Source organism: Crotalus tigris, unplaced genomic scaffold (assembly GCF_016545835.1).
Source record: "Crotalus tigris isolate CLP2741 ecotype Arizona unplaced genomic scaffold, ASM1654583v1 scf7180000018364.571795, whole genome shotgun sequence".
Classification (NCBI taxonomy): Eukaryota; Metazoa; Chordata; class Lepidosauria; order Squamata; family Viperidae; genus Crotalus; species Crotalus tigris.
In genome coordinates this window covers 242,923-257,023 of record NW_024096966.1, presented here as the reverse complement: position 1 = coordinate 257,023, position 14,101 = coordinate 242,923, and the positions used below count along the sequence as shown (strand labels likewise).

General features: G+C 38.1%; 1 protein-coding gene across 5 annotated transcripts in view; it reads left to right on the top strand.

Moving 5' to 3' along the window:
* Positions 1-107: 107 nt before the first annotated feature.
* Positions 108-14,101, top strand: part of MFF (mitochondrial fission factor) — a 29,233-nt gene continuing 15,239 nt past the window's right edge. For 2 of the 5 annotated variants that reach the window (XM_039350943.1, XM_039350941.1), the window contains exons 1-4: positions 108-315; positions 3,506-3,663; positions 6,640-6,857; positions 11,344-11,516. In XM_039350943.1, the coding sequence (XP_039206877.1) occupies positions 3,626-3,663; positions 6,640-6,857; positions 11,344-11,516 (429 nt within the window). In that variant the 5' untranslated portion in view covers positions 108-315; positions 3,506-3,625. The remainder of the gene's footprint in view (positions 316-3,505; positions 3,664-6,639; positions 6,858-11,343; positions 11,517-14,101) is intronic. The other 3 variants (XM_039350945.1, XM_039350946.1, XM_039350942.1) reach the window with 3 other exon arrangements.

Below are 14,101 nucleotides of genomic sequence, written 5' to 3'. Positions count from 1 at the left end.
AGGAAGAAAACCTTCACCTTTCTGCAAAGCGAGGGGGAAACCAGCTGCGACCATAGTAAAGATGGCTGCGACACTTTCGAATTCCGGTTCCGCCCTTCCTCAATCACGCGATATATCACGGAGGGTTCCCGGCGGTCGGTTACGGCGATGCATTTGGGACAATATAGGTCATTTCTCTTTTTGTTTTTGTTTCTTTGAGTTCCGCGCTGTGGAGTGACGTGCTCCGCCACTAACGGCTCCTGACGGAGGAACGGAGCCGGAGGCGGCTGGAGTGGATACTGGGACCAAGGCTTCCGCCTCCCTGCTGGCCTCAGGGTGAGAAATAAAGATAGAGTTGGTGGGGCCTTCTCTCCGAATTAGCAGTGGGGCAAAACTGGGGAGTTGGTGGGTTCCTTGTTGTGCTCAGATGTTCTCATATACCGTTTTCGTATTCCGAGACCTCCCCCCTTCCCCACAAAAGGCTCGGCCCCGAGGTCCTTTTGCTTCCTTGCTTCAACAGCTTTGCTCGGCTGTTGCTCCCCTCCGCCCTCCACTCAGACCGTAAGACTCTCTGTCGCGTTAACGCCTTCTCTTCCTCCATTGATTTCGTCTGCTTCTCCCCACCCCCCTTTTTGGGCGGGTTGGCTGACACTTATTTTTATCTCACGTAATGTGTAACCCATTCTGGGCACCCCATTTAAAAAATTCGAGAAACTGGAGCAGGTTAAGAGATGAAGGAGGCTAAAACTAAGCCCCCCTAAGAGAGATTGAAGCCATTGGGAATGAAGCCTGAGGGAGACTTGATAACGCTACTAAAAGTATGCAGGTGGGAGAGAAAGACCTGTTCTTTCTCATTCCAAAAATCCCCCAATAAGTTTAAATTGAAGGAACCAGGAAGTCAGATTCTGGTTAGCGGAAACTTTCTTACAACAGCTTACTTAGTGGAACCAATTAACAAGAGGTGAAGGGTGTCATTTTAAGTATTCTAGAAAGGGCAGGAGAGCCATCTGGCTGGGATGTTTTAATTGGATTCTTGCACTAAACAAAGGATTGTACTTAATGACCTAAATGACCTTTCCAGCTTTGTGATGCTATAATTCATTTACTCTCCTTAGTACTGCTTTGACTGTTACCTTTATATTTATAGGCAGAATGCAACTGAATGCCAGGTGCTGACTTGTGCCAAAGCTCCTACCCAACTGGGAAGTTCCTGAGTTGTTATTAACTAGGGTGAAAAATGAGAACCTTAGATCAAATGGATTTACCGTTCGATCATTAACTGCACAAAGTTTTGAGATACCTTATGGCATGGGTGTCAAACTTGCCACATCACGTGACATGTTGTGACCTATCCTGACTTCTCCCCCCCCCCAAGCTGGGGTGGGCGCGGTTTTGGCATGGCACATTTGGCCCATGGGCCCGCAGTTTGACACCCCTGCCTTAAGGATTAGCAAATTTATTGCTGAATAAATTTTTGTGAAGTAACATGTTTCATCAGAAATATGGAATGTATTTCTGGGAACCACTATAAAGACATGCAACAATTCATGGGGAGGTGGGCAGAAGGAAAGATGAGATACAGAATTATCATAAATAGTGGCTTTCACTTAGATTCTGTTCACACAACTGTTCAGACACACTCAGCCTATGCTGAATTGGAGTTTTACAGTAAATATATCTTTACAGCACATTGAAAGGCAGACAGTTTAGTGGTTCAATTCTTGGTCAACAATAAATGATATTGGATATTAGCAGTAGCAACACTTCAGCACTGCCGGATGTCATGGCAGAAATCTTATGTGGTTATACAAATCACAATTTTCTGCCATTCTCATTGCCCCTTTTGAAATAGATATACATGGTTGACTTTCCTAATGCACTATGTTATGTTTCTGATTCCAGTTTAGCAAAGGTTTGTAGTGGAATACTTAGATTCCTCATATTTCCTATTACTTCTACCTTATTTGTACTTAAATAAAATTGAGCGGTGTCCATTTTTCTTTGTAAATATTATCTGATGGGGTATATCTGGTTGTGGATATTTTGTGCTATTTTAGCATATAAATTGGTTTCTGTGTTTGCACAACATTATAAGCCAGAAAGCTAGTGAAGCTTGGTTTTTTTCTTGAGCAGCAGTAAACTGAGAATTTAACAACAACAACAAAAAAAAAACTGAGAATGTTACAAAAATCATTACTGACCCTTGGTTTATTATTATAAGAACCCTTGGTTTATTATTATAAGAACATACCTAGACTTATAATCTCATTTATTGGAGAAAGTAATACACCAGTGTTCATGTATACAAGGTTTTTCAGAAGCTAGGGACTCGATTGAGACAAATTTCTAAGCCATGATGCGTGGCTTTACATTTCAAGTTAAAGCAAGAACAAGAAAACATACTTCTATCTCAGTTTAGATATGAAACTAATCCTTTGGTAGCAAGTCCTTAATTGATTTAGTTGCCAAATTTCAATTCCACAAGAATCATTGAACCTTGATTTTTGACACATTCTCTTAAGTAAAGCTATTTGAAATTCCTTGATTCAAAAATTATTGCCTTATGAGGCACCATTTTGCCCAGTTAAAGATTATGGAAATAAGAATTTTAGTAGTACAGATAGTCCTCGACTTACAATGAAAAAAGTGACTTATGACCTTTTTTCACACTTATGACCATTGCAGCATCCCCTTGGTCACATCAAAATTCAGATGCTTGGCAACTGACTCATTTATGGCAGTTGCAATGTCCTGGGGTTATGTAGTCACCTTCTGACAATAAAAGTCAGTGGGGAAGCCAGATTCATTTTAACAACTGGGTTACTAACTTAAAAACTGTAGCAAGAAAGGTCATAAAAGGGGGTAAAACTCACTTAACAACTGTCCCGCTTAGTTAAAGAAATTTGGGGCTCAATTGTGGCCATATGTCAAGAACTACTTGTATATAGATAGATGATTAACTAGGAATGATTAAGCTTGTTACAGTGATCTCAATCCAGATGATGTCACATATGCTTAATTTTAATGTGATCTCTATAAGGCGACATAATTTTATTGTAAAGGATGAAAAAAATCAGACAGCCAACTCAGTATATAATGTATTGTATTCTCTTTATGGGATTTAACTATCCCACAGGCTTAAATAGTTATATTCTGCATCTTTGCAGTTGCTAGGATCAAAGCCTAGAAGAATGGCAAGTACTATAGCTTTTAGTCATAATTAGAAACACATTATTTTTTGTTAAATATGGATTAATTATTTCACAGATTTAGGAGCTGTTTTTGCTGTTTAAGTCTTCACTAGCTTTATTGTAAATTATAATTCCACTCTTCTAAAAATCAGAGTTGAGAATTTAAAAAAGAAGTGATATTTCTGAATCTTTGTGAGCTTTTAAATATATGGAAGCTATTTGGCATATTCTTATGAAATTCATATTATAGAATACATAGATATCATTTAAAATGTCTATTAGTATTTTATTTAGTAATATGCCTAATATTCTTTCTGTTCTTCTTCCCCTTACAGCTCGAAAAGCAATTGTCATGCTGTCTTATGTAGAAAAGTTCTACTGTATAGTCATATTGTTCTGTAAAATAAACAGTGCTATAGTGTAGTAATATTAAAATATTTCAAGCAAGCTTCAGAATGAGCAAGCGAACGATCAGTGAAATTCCTTTAGGAAGGTTAGTGAAAGTTGAAGAATTATACTTGTACTTATACTAGTGAGTAGTTGTAGTATCTTTGTGTATTACAATGTGACTGTTTTGCATAAATGTTCTTTGGCCAGATAGATTTCCTTCCTTTCAAATTAAAATACTCTTCATTTTTCTCTAGTCTTGAATGGCTCAAAGCTTGTGTTTATTTTCTGCTTGTGTATAATCTTTCACTGCCAAGCAGGACTAGGGCACTGATCAGTAATAATTTGGCTGTTTATTGCCCTTTTTAGTAATATATTATATTTTCCAAAACACTCTTGTTTGTATGTAGAGAAATACTGGTTCTAATATTGAAATAATTTTCCAGATGATCTTCAAAAATTTAAATCAGATTTCTATAAATATTTATATATTCTACTTGTATCATCAGAGAAAAAAAATAAGAATTCATGGTTCAAATGAATTTGAAATTTATTTGGATCTTTTTAGAGTAAACATTTGTACTTCATTGCAATTATAAAGATAGCTCCCACATACTATAGGTGTGCTTTATTGCAATTAGTAAAGATAGCTTCCATATACTATAGGTGTGCTTTAGAGGGAAGGTATCTTAAACTTAAGAGGTTGGCTACAATGCCTGTGTTTTGCTTTGTTTTCATTTTCTTATAAGAACTTAAATTATATAACGAAAATCTTATAGCAAGTCATGCAGTAATTTTGTTGCTAAAATAATTATGTCATGTTTTCTTCTGGACAAGCATAGTATATATCACTATGTGGGTATTTACAATATATATCCAGTTACTGGATAATGAAATTCAAAATCTGTGCTAAACACATCAAAGTTCATTTTGAATAGGAGTAAAAATTGAAACAAAAACTCATTTGGATACTCAGTTATATTGTTATGATGGTTTTAATCTTTAATCTTTGTATGCCATCAGTCACTGCTATAAGATGGATAGTTCTACAAAATTATTTAAATAATTAGTTTGATTCTATAGAATTCTGTGCCTGAAGGATATATTCATACTAGTGATTTTTTTTTCTCCACAAGGAAATCTTTTGTGTGGGCATATTGGACATTTATAAAAAGCATTTTCTTTTGTTCTGCTGAAGATTTTGCTGCAGTTTCTTGAACCACAGAACAGTCATGCTCAAAGAAATATTGCAACTCAGCCTGAGCTGCATCATATACGCTAGTCTTTTATAATATTAACAAGGCACCTTTGGCCACCCCATAAAATGTCTAATTTTATTCAAGGCTCTTCTGGTTCTAACCCAGCAGATTTCAATGAGTTTATTCTGATCTGCTATTTTTCTACAGTAGCTTATGACAATTGAATGTAGAAGAGACTGCTTTGAAGTGTTTCTGCTCCTCTCTAGACAGCTATTTTGACTCCATAATAGTTCAGAAGCCTGTTTATTGCTATGTTGTTTTTCATTTTTATTGAAACCATTGAATAAAGTAATGGGACAAAGACTGGAGTGGCTTAATCTGTGTTGTGTGCAAATCACATATGGTAGTCCTTGACTTACAGCCATAATTGAACCCAAAATTTCTGTTGTCAAGTAAAGCAGTTATTAAGTGAGTTTTGCCCCATATTCCTTTTGCCATAAGTATTAAGTGAATCATGTGGTCATTAAGCGAATCTGGCTTCCTCTAGTGACTCGGCTTGTCAGAAGCCAGCTGGGAAGGTCAGAAATAGTGATCACATGACCTTAGGACAGTGCAACTGTCATAAATACATGCCAATTGCAAAGTGCCCAAAGTTTGATCGCATGACCATGGGAATGCCAAAACAGTCATAAGTGTGAAAATAGCTCGTAAGTCCCTTTTTTCAGTGCCATTGTAACTAAGCAAATGATTGTAAGTCGAGGATTACCTGTACAGTTCTGTTTTTCCTTTTGAATTGGGGGAGGCTGATCCCTGGCTATGGTATTGGAGTGGATGGTTCCAACAAGTGAAGCTCAAGCCAGAAAACAGAAGATTAATGAATAATTCCACAGTTTGTATGAGAAGAATTCAATCTATTTAGTTACATTTTCCCTGGAGTGAATGCTGTAGGTCCATAGCTTGACAGTTTTCCTGGGTTTTTCGTTGTCAGTTAAGGCTAGAGTGAAATTTAATGTCTGCTCCCTTTTAACAATCATAGCTAATATTCCAATTAGAAAGTGGCAATTTTCTTTTTAATTTTTGCAAAGTTGTATACATCGGGCTTTTTTTAAGACTGCCTGGACGCTGGAATACAACTGCCATCTGGTACCAGGCATATTATTACTTTTGATTAGTTTTGATACTCAATGAAAATGCCTGATTTTGAGATACAGATTCTATGTTGTAATACCTGACACAAGTCTCTTTTCTTAAGTCATCCAGAGCAGCCTTTGTTCATAGGTCTTTTCATGCCAAGATTCAGAGAACAGACAAAAGATGGAAACCTTTTTCTTGTAGTTTCCATTCTATTTCTTGCATAGCCCCTACTTTTAATCCTTACCTGAGGTTGTTAATTTTTTCTAGGCCTTTTAAGTATATTTTATTTTTTGTAAAATGTATTAACTGTCTTAGAGTGCAATAGATTATGAATTGTGATATATCAATAGATGAGACTGTCAGTACTTTTGCTACAATCTTTCTGTAGTTAGCGTGCTGAAAATTTGTGATGCTAGTATCTTAGTCATGTTTCTAAATTGATTGCTTTGCGTTGGCAATTTGCTCCTTAATATTTCATGCTACCCTTCTAAAAAAAGACGATGTGCAGATTTTCCTATATAAAATTGGGATTCCAATGTTTAATAGAAATTTCTAGCAGCAATTTATATCCAGTGTTAATCACACGGACTTGACTGTTTAATAAGTTAATAGGCTACAATAAATAAACCTTGTGATGTGAAAGAGTCTTTGAAAAAAAATGCACTTGCTATCATATGCAATATAAATCATTGTACACTAAAAACATGTTATTGTTGGTTTATAATTTGAATTGCTTCATCTCATGTTAGGATGAGCACAGCAGCATTCCCATCTCCAGCTGCCGAAATGGCAGAAATGAATCGAATTCAATATGAAATTGAATATACCGAAGGGATCAACCAGAGAATGAGAGTTCCAGAAAAACTCAAGGTCGCACCACCCAATGCGGACCTTGAGCAAAGTCCTGAAGGAGGGCTCCCAAATGCCAGCGTAACAATGCAGGTGCCAGAGCGGATTGTAGTGGCAGGTATGTTTAGCTTTAGATGTGGAGTTCTTAACCAAATTATCATTGTGATAGATTTCAGGGATTTCATGAATTTCAATGGAAAAAGAATCACAACTCTTTTTTCAAATGTATTATATGTTTATTTTTTAATACCGTATATTCCGGCGTATAAGACGACTGGGCGTATAAGACGACCCCCAACTTTTCCAGTTAAAATATAGAGTTTGGGCTATACTCGCCGTATAAGACTACCCCTCTTTCAACGCACACCAAATAAAAATTAAAAAACATCAGATTTGATTTCAATATGGTAATTTTAATTCAAATGCTTATGGCATAAAGGTACTTAGCAGGAAAACTGTCACTTATAAACATAAGGCTGTTTGTCATCAAACATGTAAACATAAAACAGTGCAAGTGATTAAACTTTTCCTAATTCACTCTAAAGCTGAAAGGAAGGATAAGACAATAAACCCATGGGAGCTGCCATGCTATTTGTTTTCTAAGCTGTCAACCAAACTGGAACTGATGATGATAGGAGGAAGATAACAAACAATAGAGAGAGCAAGTGCCGGGCAAGTCCCTGGCGAGTCAGCAACGCCCATCATAACTGCAAGCTATTTTTATAGGTTTTGCTGGCATGATACTTTCCCTTTAAAAGCCTTTAAAATCATCCTGTTCATCATCTGATATCATAAAAATATCAATGACATCTTGTGATACATTTGCAAGGCAGTCATCGTATGGATCGAATTCCGTATCAGATGGTGTGGTCTCAGCTTCGGCTTCCTCTTCATCTTGCCACAAGTAGTCGTCCTCCATACCATCTAATGAATTTGATATGCCACACTTCTTGAAAGACTTGATTATTGTTTCTGCATCAATATCATTCCAGGCTTTTATGACAAACTTGCACAAAACATCCAATTGTGGAGCACGCATGTTTCCTCCTTTTGTGAATGACTTTTCGCCACTAACCATCCATTCATTCCACTGTTCTCGAATGCGATCTTTAAATGGCTTGTTTAGGCATACATCCAGTGGCTGTACTAACGATGTTAATCCTGCAGGAATAACTGCCACATCTGTGTTTAGTCTTGCAAGCTTTTGCTTGGTGCTGGGAGTTAAATGAGCCCTGAACATATCCCACACCAGTAGACTACGTTTTTGAATAAGTCCACCTGGTCGCCTGCTCCATACATTATCAAGCCATAGCTTTACCCCTTCTTCATCCATCCAGCCTTTTTCATTCACATGTACAAAACAACCAACAGGGAACTTGAGTTTTGGCATTGTTTTTCTTTTAAAAATAATCATTGGTCTCAGTTTGGCACCATCAGCTGTGCATGCTAGTACCACTGTAAAACTGGACTTCTCATGTCCTGTTGTTTTAATTAAAATTGTTTTTTCACCTTTCTGATGGACAGTTTTATTTCCAACCATATCAAAATTCATTGGAGTTTCATCCATATTTCCAATACTACTTAATGCATAGCCATGTTTAATGCGCTGTTGTATTATGTATTGATGGAAACTAATTACTTTGCTATCAAGATCTGCAGGTAATTTTTGTGCAATTTTCGTCTTTTGCCTCAGTACCATATTATGCCTTTCCAAGAATCTAGTACACCAGGATGCAGTGGCCTTAAATCTGTTGCTGTGATCTGGGTTAGATTTGGCCCACTGAAGTGCAAACAAACGTATTTTATTTCGTGTCACTACATAACCGTTTTGGCGATGCTCATTCACCATGTCTGCTACATGTTTTTCAAGTTCTGGCCAATGTGGGGTGCCTCTTCTTAATGCACACTTACCCCTTGGCATACTCTTTAATGCTTTTTCATTTGCCTTCCAGTCCCGAACCATCTTTTCTGTTACTCCATATTGTCTTGCAGCAGCGCAGTTATTATGTTCCATGGCAAAGTTTACAACTTTAAGTTTGAAACTGGCTTCATATTTCCTTCTTCTTGCTGGTGGAGCCATGATAGGGTCTTGACTATTGGACATTTGTATACTGTACTGTATGTATTGGTGCTGTACTGTATGAACTGGTACAGATACTGGTGCTGTACTGTATGTACCCAGTATACAACAACCAGCCAATCACAGCAAGCGATGAACCTTAGCTGGTTGTTGTATACAAAGCCTGCTTGGATTGGGTGGATCAGCTCTCCCTGCCTGCCCAACCCTTCCTGTCATCTTATAGGCCAGGGGTAGGCAACCTTGGCTCTTTTATGACTCATGGACTTCAACTTCCAGAATTCCTGAGCCAGCTATGCTGGCTCAGGAATTCTGGGAGTTGAAGTCCATGAGTCATAAAAGAGCCAAGGTTGCCTACTCCTGTATAGGCCCTAGGGAAAAAATGGACAAGCTAATTCCATGAGGGAGGGGGAAAGGGAGCACAGTTTCTGAGTTCTCATTGGCCACCTGTAAGTCCAAATGAGTAGCTCAGGGTGTGTGCGTGCACATGTAGGCATGCGTGTGACTCCCTGGGTCCCTTCCATTGCCCTCCCCCCAGTAGCAAGCTTTGGCTTGGAGCAAACAGGCTGCACACAGGGATCTCCTCCTCTCAGTCTTCCACCCTGCGAATACTCCACAGCCTCTCCAAGCTGAGTGAGCAGAAAGCCTGCCTGTTTTTCAAAGGCTCTGCCTTGTCAATCGCACACACACCTTGATGAAAATTGCCCTGCCTGCAAAAGGACTTCTCAGCAGTTTTTTAAAGCAACACTACCAAGAATGAAATTGGAGACAGCCAGAATGTTTAGGGAAGAAGGAAAGGAAGCAGTTAATAAGCTAAGTAAGAAAGGCATTCGCCCTTCGAAAACTTGCATTTCCATAAATGTGATAAGTTGCCCCCTTTTCAGGTAATGGGGGGGGGAGTAAATGCTTTCCTTTTAATTTGTTATTAAAACTCAGTGCACTACAGTACTTATAGATGGGAGCCAGATTGACCAGCCAGGATCTGTCATAAATAACACCACAAATGCACCATGCAAGTTTATTTAGGCAGGGGGGGGAGAAACTGCTTGCATAAGCTCGGGCAAAAGGATTGTGTAGCTGTTTTCTGTCCCCACTCCATTCCTGCTTCTTAACTCCGAGAGGAATTTAGCTGACACCCCTCCCCTTCCAGACCCATAAGCTCCGCCTCCCCCAAGCTACTCTCACCGGCAGTGAGAGGTAAACGCTGAAAAGCTTGCATGAAGAAGCACTGAAAAGTGCCTCGAATGGACGCAGATGCTTAGGTTTGTTTTCATTATATAAAAAAACCACCCTACAATTCTTTTCCCCCCTTCCCCATTACATGGGCCATCCCTTTCTACTTCCTTTGAATGAATTAATCAGGGGATGGCCACTACCAATCCGCAGTTCTGGAGGGGTGGGCAAGGAATTGGGATGCAAAAGGGAGGGAAGAAGAGAGGAGACGGTTTGCAATGTAGCATTATAGAATGGGGATTAAACCTCCAGGAAATCTTACCGTCACAACAGCCAGATAATGCCTATCGTACTCTCAGAGATATCTTTAGTTGATCGGCTGGTTTTAATAATAACCCTAGGACTCTTTTTGAGTGAGAGAGAGGGGGGGGGAAGAGAAAACTTGCTGAGTAATATTTTTCCGGCGTATAAGACGACCCCCCACTTTTGCGAAGATTTTAAGTGTTTAGAAAGTCGTCTTATACGCCGGAATATACGGTACTTTGATCATTGCATCTGAGCATAACTGATTTATTTTGCAATACAGGTAGTCCTCAATTTATGATCACAATTGAGCCCAAAATTTATGTTGCTAAACGAGACATTTGTTAAGTGAATTTTGCCCCCTTTATGACCTTTCTTGCCACAGTTGTTGTGAATCATGGCAGTTGTTAAGTTAGTTAGTTACATGTTTGTTAAGTGAATCTGGCTTCCCCATTGACTTTGTTTGTCAGAAGGTTTCAGAAGGTGATCACATGCTCCCAGGACACTGCAACCCATCATAAATGTGAGCCAGTTGCCAACTGTCTCAATTTATATCACGTGACCATGGGGATGCTGCAACGATTGTAAGTTTGAAAAATGGTTATAAGTTACTTTTTTCAGTGATGTTGTAATTTTGAATGGTCACTAAATGAACTGTTGTAAGTCGAGGACTACCTGTATTGTCTATGTCTTTTATGCATTTAAATACATTTCTCTGAAAAGGGGTATCTAGAGTTCATCAGTCTTTCTAGGCAAACCATGACACAAAATGGTTAAGAACTCCTTCTTTCTTTTGTCATCTCTGTATCTACCTACTGTACATTATACATATATGTATTGTGTGTAGTATATATTATTGAAAAATGGTATCTGTAGACCAGTATGTAATGATTCCAAAAACATTGGCTACAATCACTAGAAAATCTTATGCTTTGGATCACACAGTAAATTTATATTTGAAGTTAAATATAAAGCACCATGCTTCTGCAGTCCATTGAAACACAGTGAATAACTCAATGTATTATTGACTTTAAAATTAACTCTTTTGTAGGTAATAGCGAAGACATTCCACTTTCTAGGCCCCCAGATCTAGATCTTCTACAGTCAACTCCATTCAAATCTCTGTCACTGAAAACACCTCCCCGGGTTATTTCACTTAGTGATCGTCCACTAGATTTTCTGGACCTAGAAAGACCTCCTCCTCAAACTTCTCAGAATGAAGAGGCTAGTATACTTCTTTTTTTCCTTGCTAATATCACATTTGATTTTAATATTTTATTAAAGTCAAAAACAAAACATGTTTTGAAAATGTTCTGCATGATAATCCTGTTTAGAATACAGAGAGTTCTTGAATTACAATGACAATTGGACCGGAATTTCTGTCACTAACTGATGCAATCATAAAGTGCAATGTCACACAACTACATTGCTTAGCAATGGCAATCCCTGTAATCCTGTTGCAGTTGTTAAGCGAGGATTGTAGGTCATTTGCAACTTCCTACCAACTTCCAACAACCATAGTCAGTGGGAAAGTCCACAAGAAGTTGCAAGTCCCAGCAGATTCGCAAGCAGGCTGGTAGGCAGGTAAGTGACTGCTGCTGGTAGGGGAGGATGCACAAGGTAGTACAAGTAATGGGGGAAGCAAGGCACTAGCATGGTGGGGCTTGAAATGGATGCTGCTGGATGGGTGAAGTGCCAGTAGCTGAGGAGGGTGTGCAAGTGGCCAGGGAGTCACAGCACAAGTATAGCATAGTATGTGGAAGGTGTGCAGGTGGCTGGCATGGTACAGGCTCAGAGGAGATGTGGGGGGATGTACAATTAGGGGAGACTTCCATGAACAACTTGCAACTTTCACTGCTGGCTTCTCCGTTGACTATTTGAGGGAAGCCAGCAGGAAAGGTCACAGTTCATGCTTATGTGACATCGAATGGTACAAATAAGTGTGAACCAGTTACCAAACAGCCAGATCATGATCACGTACCATGAGGATGATCAGAAATTAGAGGACCAATCATAACCACTATTCATTCAGCATTGTCATAACTTTGAATAGTCATTGAATAAGTGGTCATTACCTGAGGACTATCTATGGTATAAAATCTATTCAGTATGACTCTTAAATAAGACTGGAGATATACCAGAGTATCACTTTTTATAAAATAAATTGATTATTTGTTTTCATTTCACCAGTATCCCTTCTATAATACTGTATATTAATAAATTTTATTTTGTTTAAAATAATACAAACTATCAAAGTTGGAAGGGCCCTTGGAGGTCTTCTAGTCCAACATCCTGCTTAAGCAGGAGACCTTATATGAGTGTAGACTATCCAATCTCTTCTTAAAAAACTGTTGAGATTAAGATGCGGAAAGAAAATACATGCCTTTTTAAATATTCTTTTGGTATATCTTTGTTAACAGAAACATAGACTTCTAAGTTACAAAAGTCACAAATAATTTGTCATTTTAATAACTCTTCAGTTATTACAGTCTATTTTCTACACAGTAGATTGCTAGTATTGAAAATATACCATGCACCTTATTTCAAAGATTAACTTTATATTAGTTTTTGCAAAGTGATGTGGAAGGATGAGGTTTGAAATGCAGCAGGTTACTCTGAGACCCTCCTGGTGAGTTAATTATAAAAGTGAGAGCTATGCCATCAATTATACTCTTTACAACTACTCTCCATCTCTTTTTATTTCTATGTGCCATAGTTTAATGCTCTAAAGTAGACTTGAAATCCTTTTCTAAGTTAAACTTTATATAGAGGTAATAATATATATTCAGGGATATAGGGCATTAATTCACTAATGCAAAGGTGATGTGATGGAATGTAGTCCGGATGGATCCCCAGGAGTGGAGAGAGGTGCACTCCAGAGGGAGGAGGGGCAGCCCCACCCAGATATCAGGTATGAGAGAAAGAGGGTGAAGACAGTCCCTCCCTAATAGGTTACCAAGTATATTGGAGGTGCAGATAATAGAGTTTTTAGTCTGGCAAGATTTGGTCTATAGGTATGAAACAATTCAGCTTGAAAGAATTACCAGGTATCATTCTTGGTTTTGGGCCTGATAGGCATATCATCTAAATCTCCAGCTTTACTGGATTCACAATAAATTACAGTTATCTGACATTGCCCATAACTCAGAGTTTAAATGCTTATGCATGAATGACAGACATTCAATTTCTAAGTATAGAGCTGATAACTGACACATAAAACTTTTATCTGCCCATAATTTATTTAATAATGTATCTTGATATCCATCTACAAAAACAGTCTGGAGAAATGCTGTTGGTTATATACTATTTTAGGAGTTTAGAAGAAAACAAACTGAGTATCAGATTGAGGCATATTGGGTCTGAAAATAGATACTACATGAACCAGTGGAATTCTACTTTTTGTTACAGGGTAGAATCTTGAAATGTGATGAAGATTCTTTTTTTCCCTCTTTTATCAAAGAGAATCAGGATGGGGTAATCTTGAATCTTTTTTTCCCATCCCTACCTAAGCTGATGTTCTATAATGGTCACTGGATTTCTTTTTGAATGCTATCTCCATATTCCTCAGCATTGGGAATCCTGATTTATATGAAACGCTACATCAGATTTCCTAGTTACTTTAGCTGCTTCAGGTGACAAGAGCAATCAAGCAAGAACAATCAGGCAGTGTGCACTAGTACATTTATTCACTTCCAATAAGCTGAACTTTCTTTGAATTCTTAGTATATATGAATCTACACACTTAATTGTATATGAATCTGTTTTAGAGTTATTTGTGAATTACACATTTTCAAAATCATGGTTGCTAA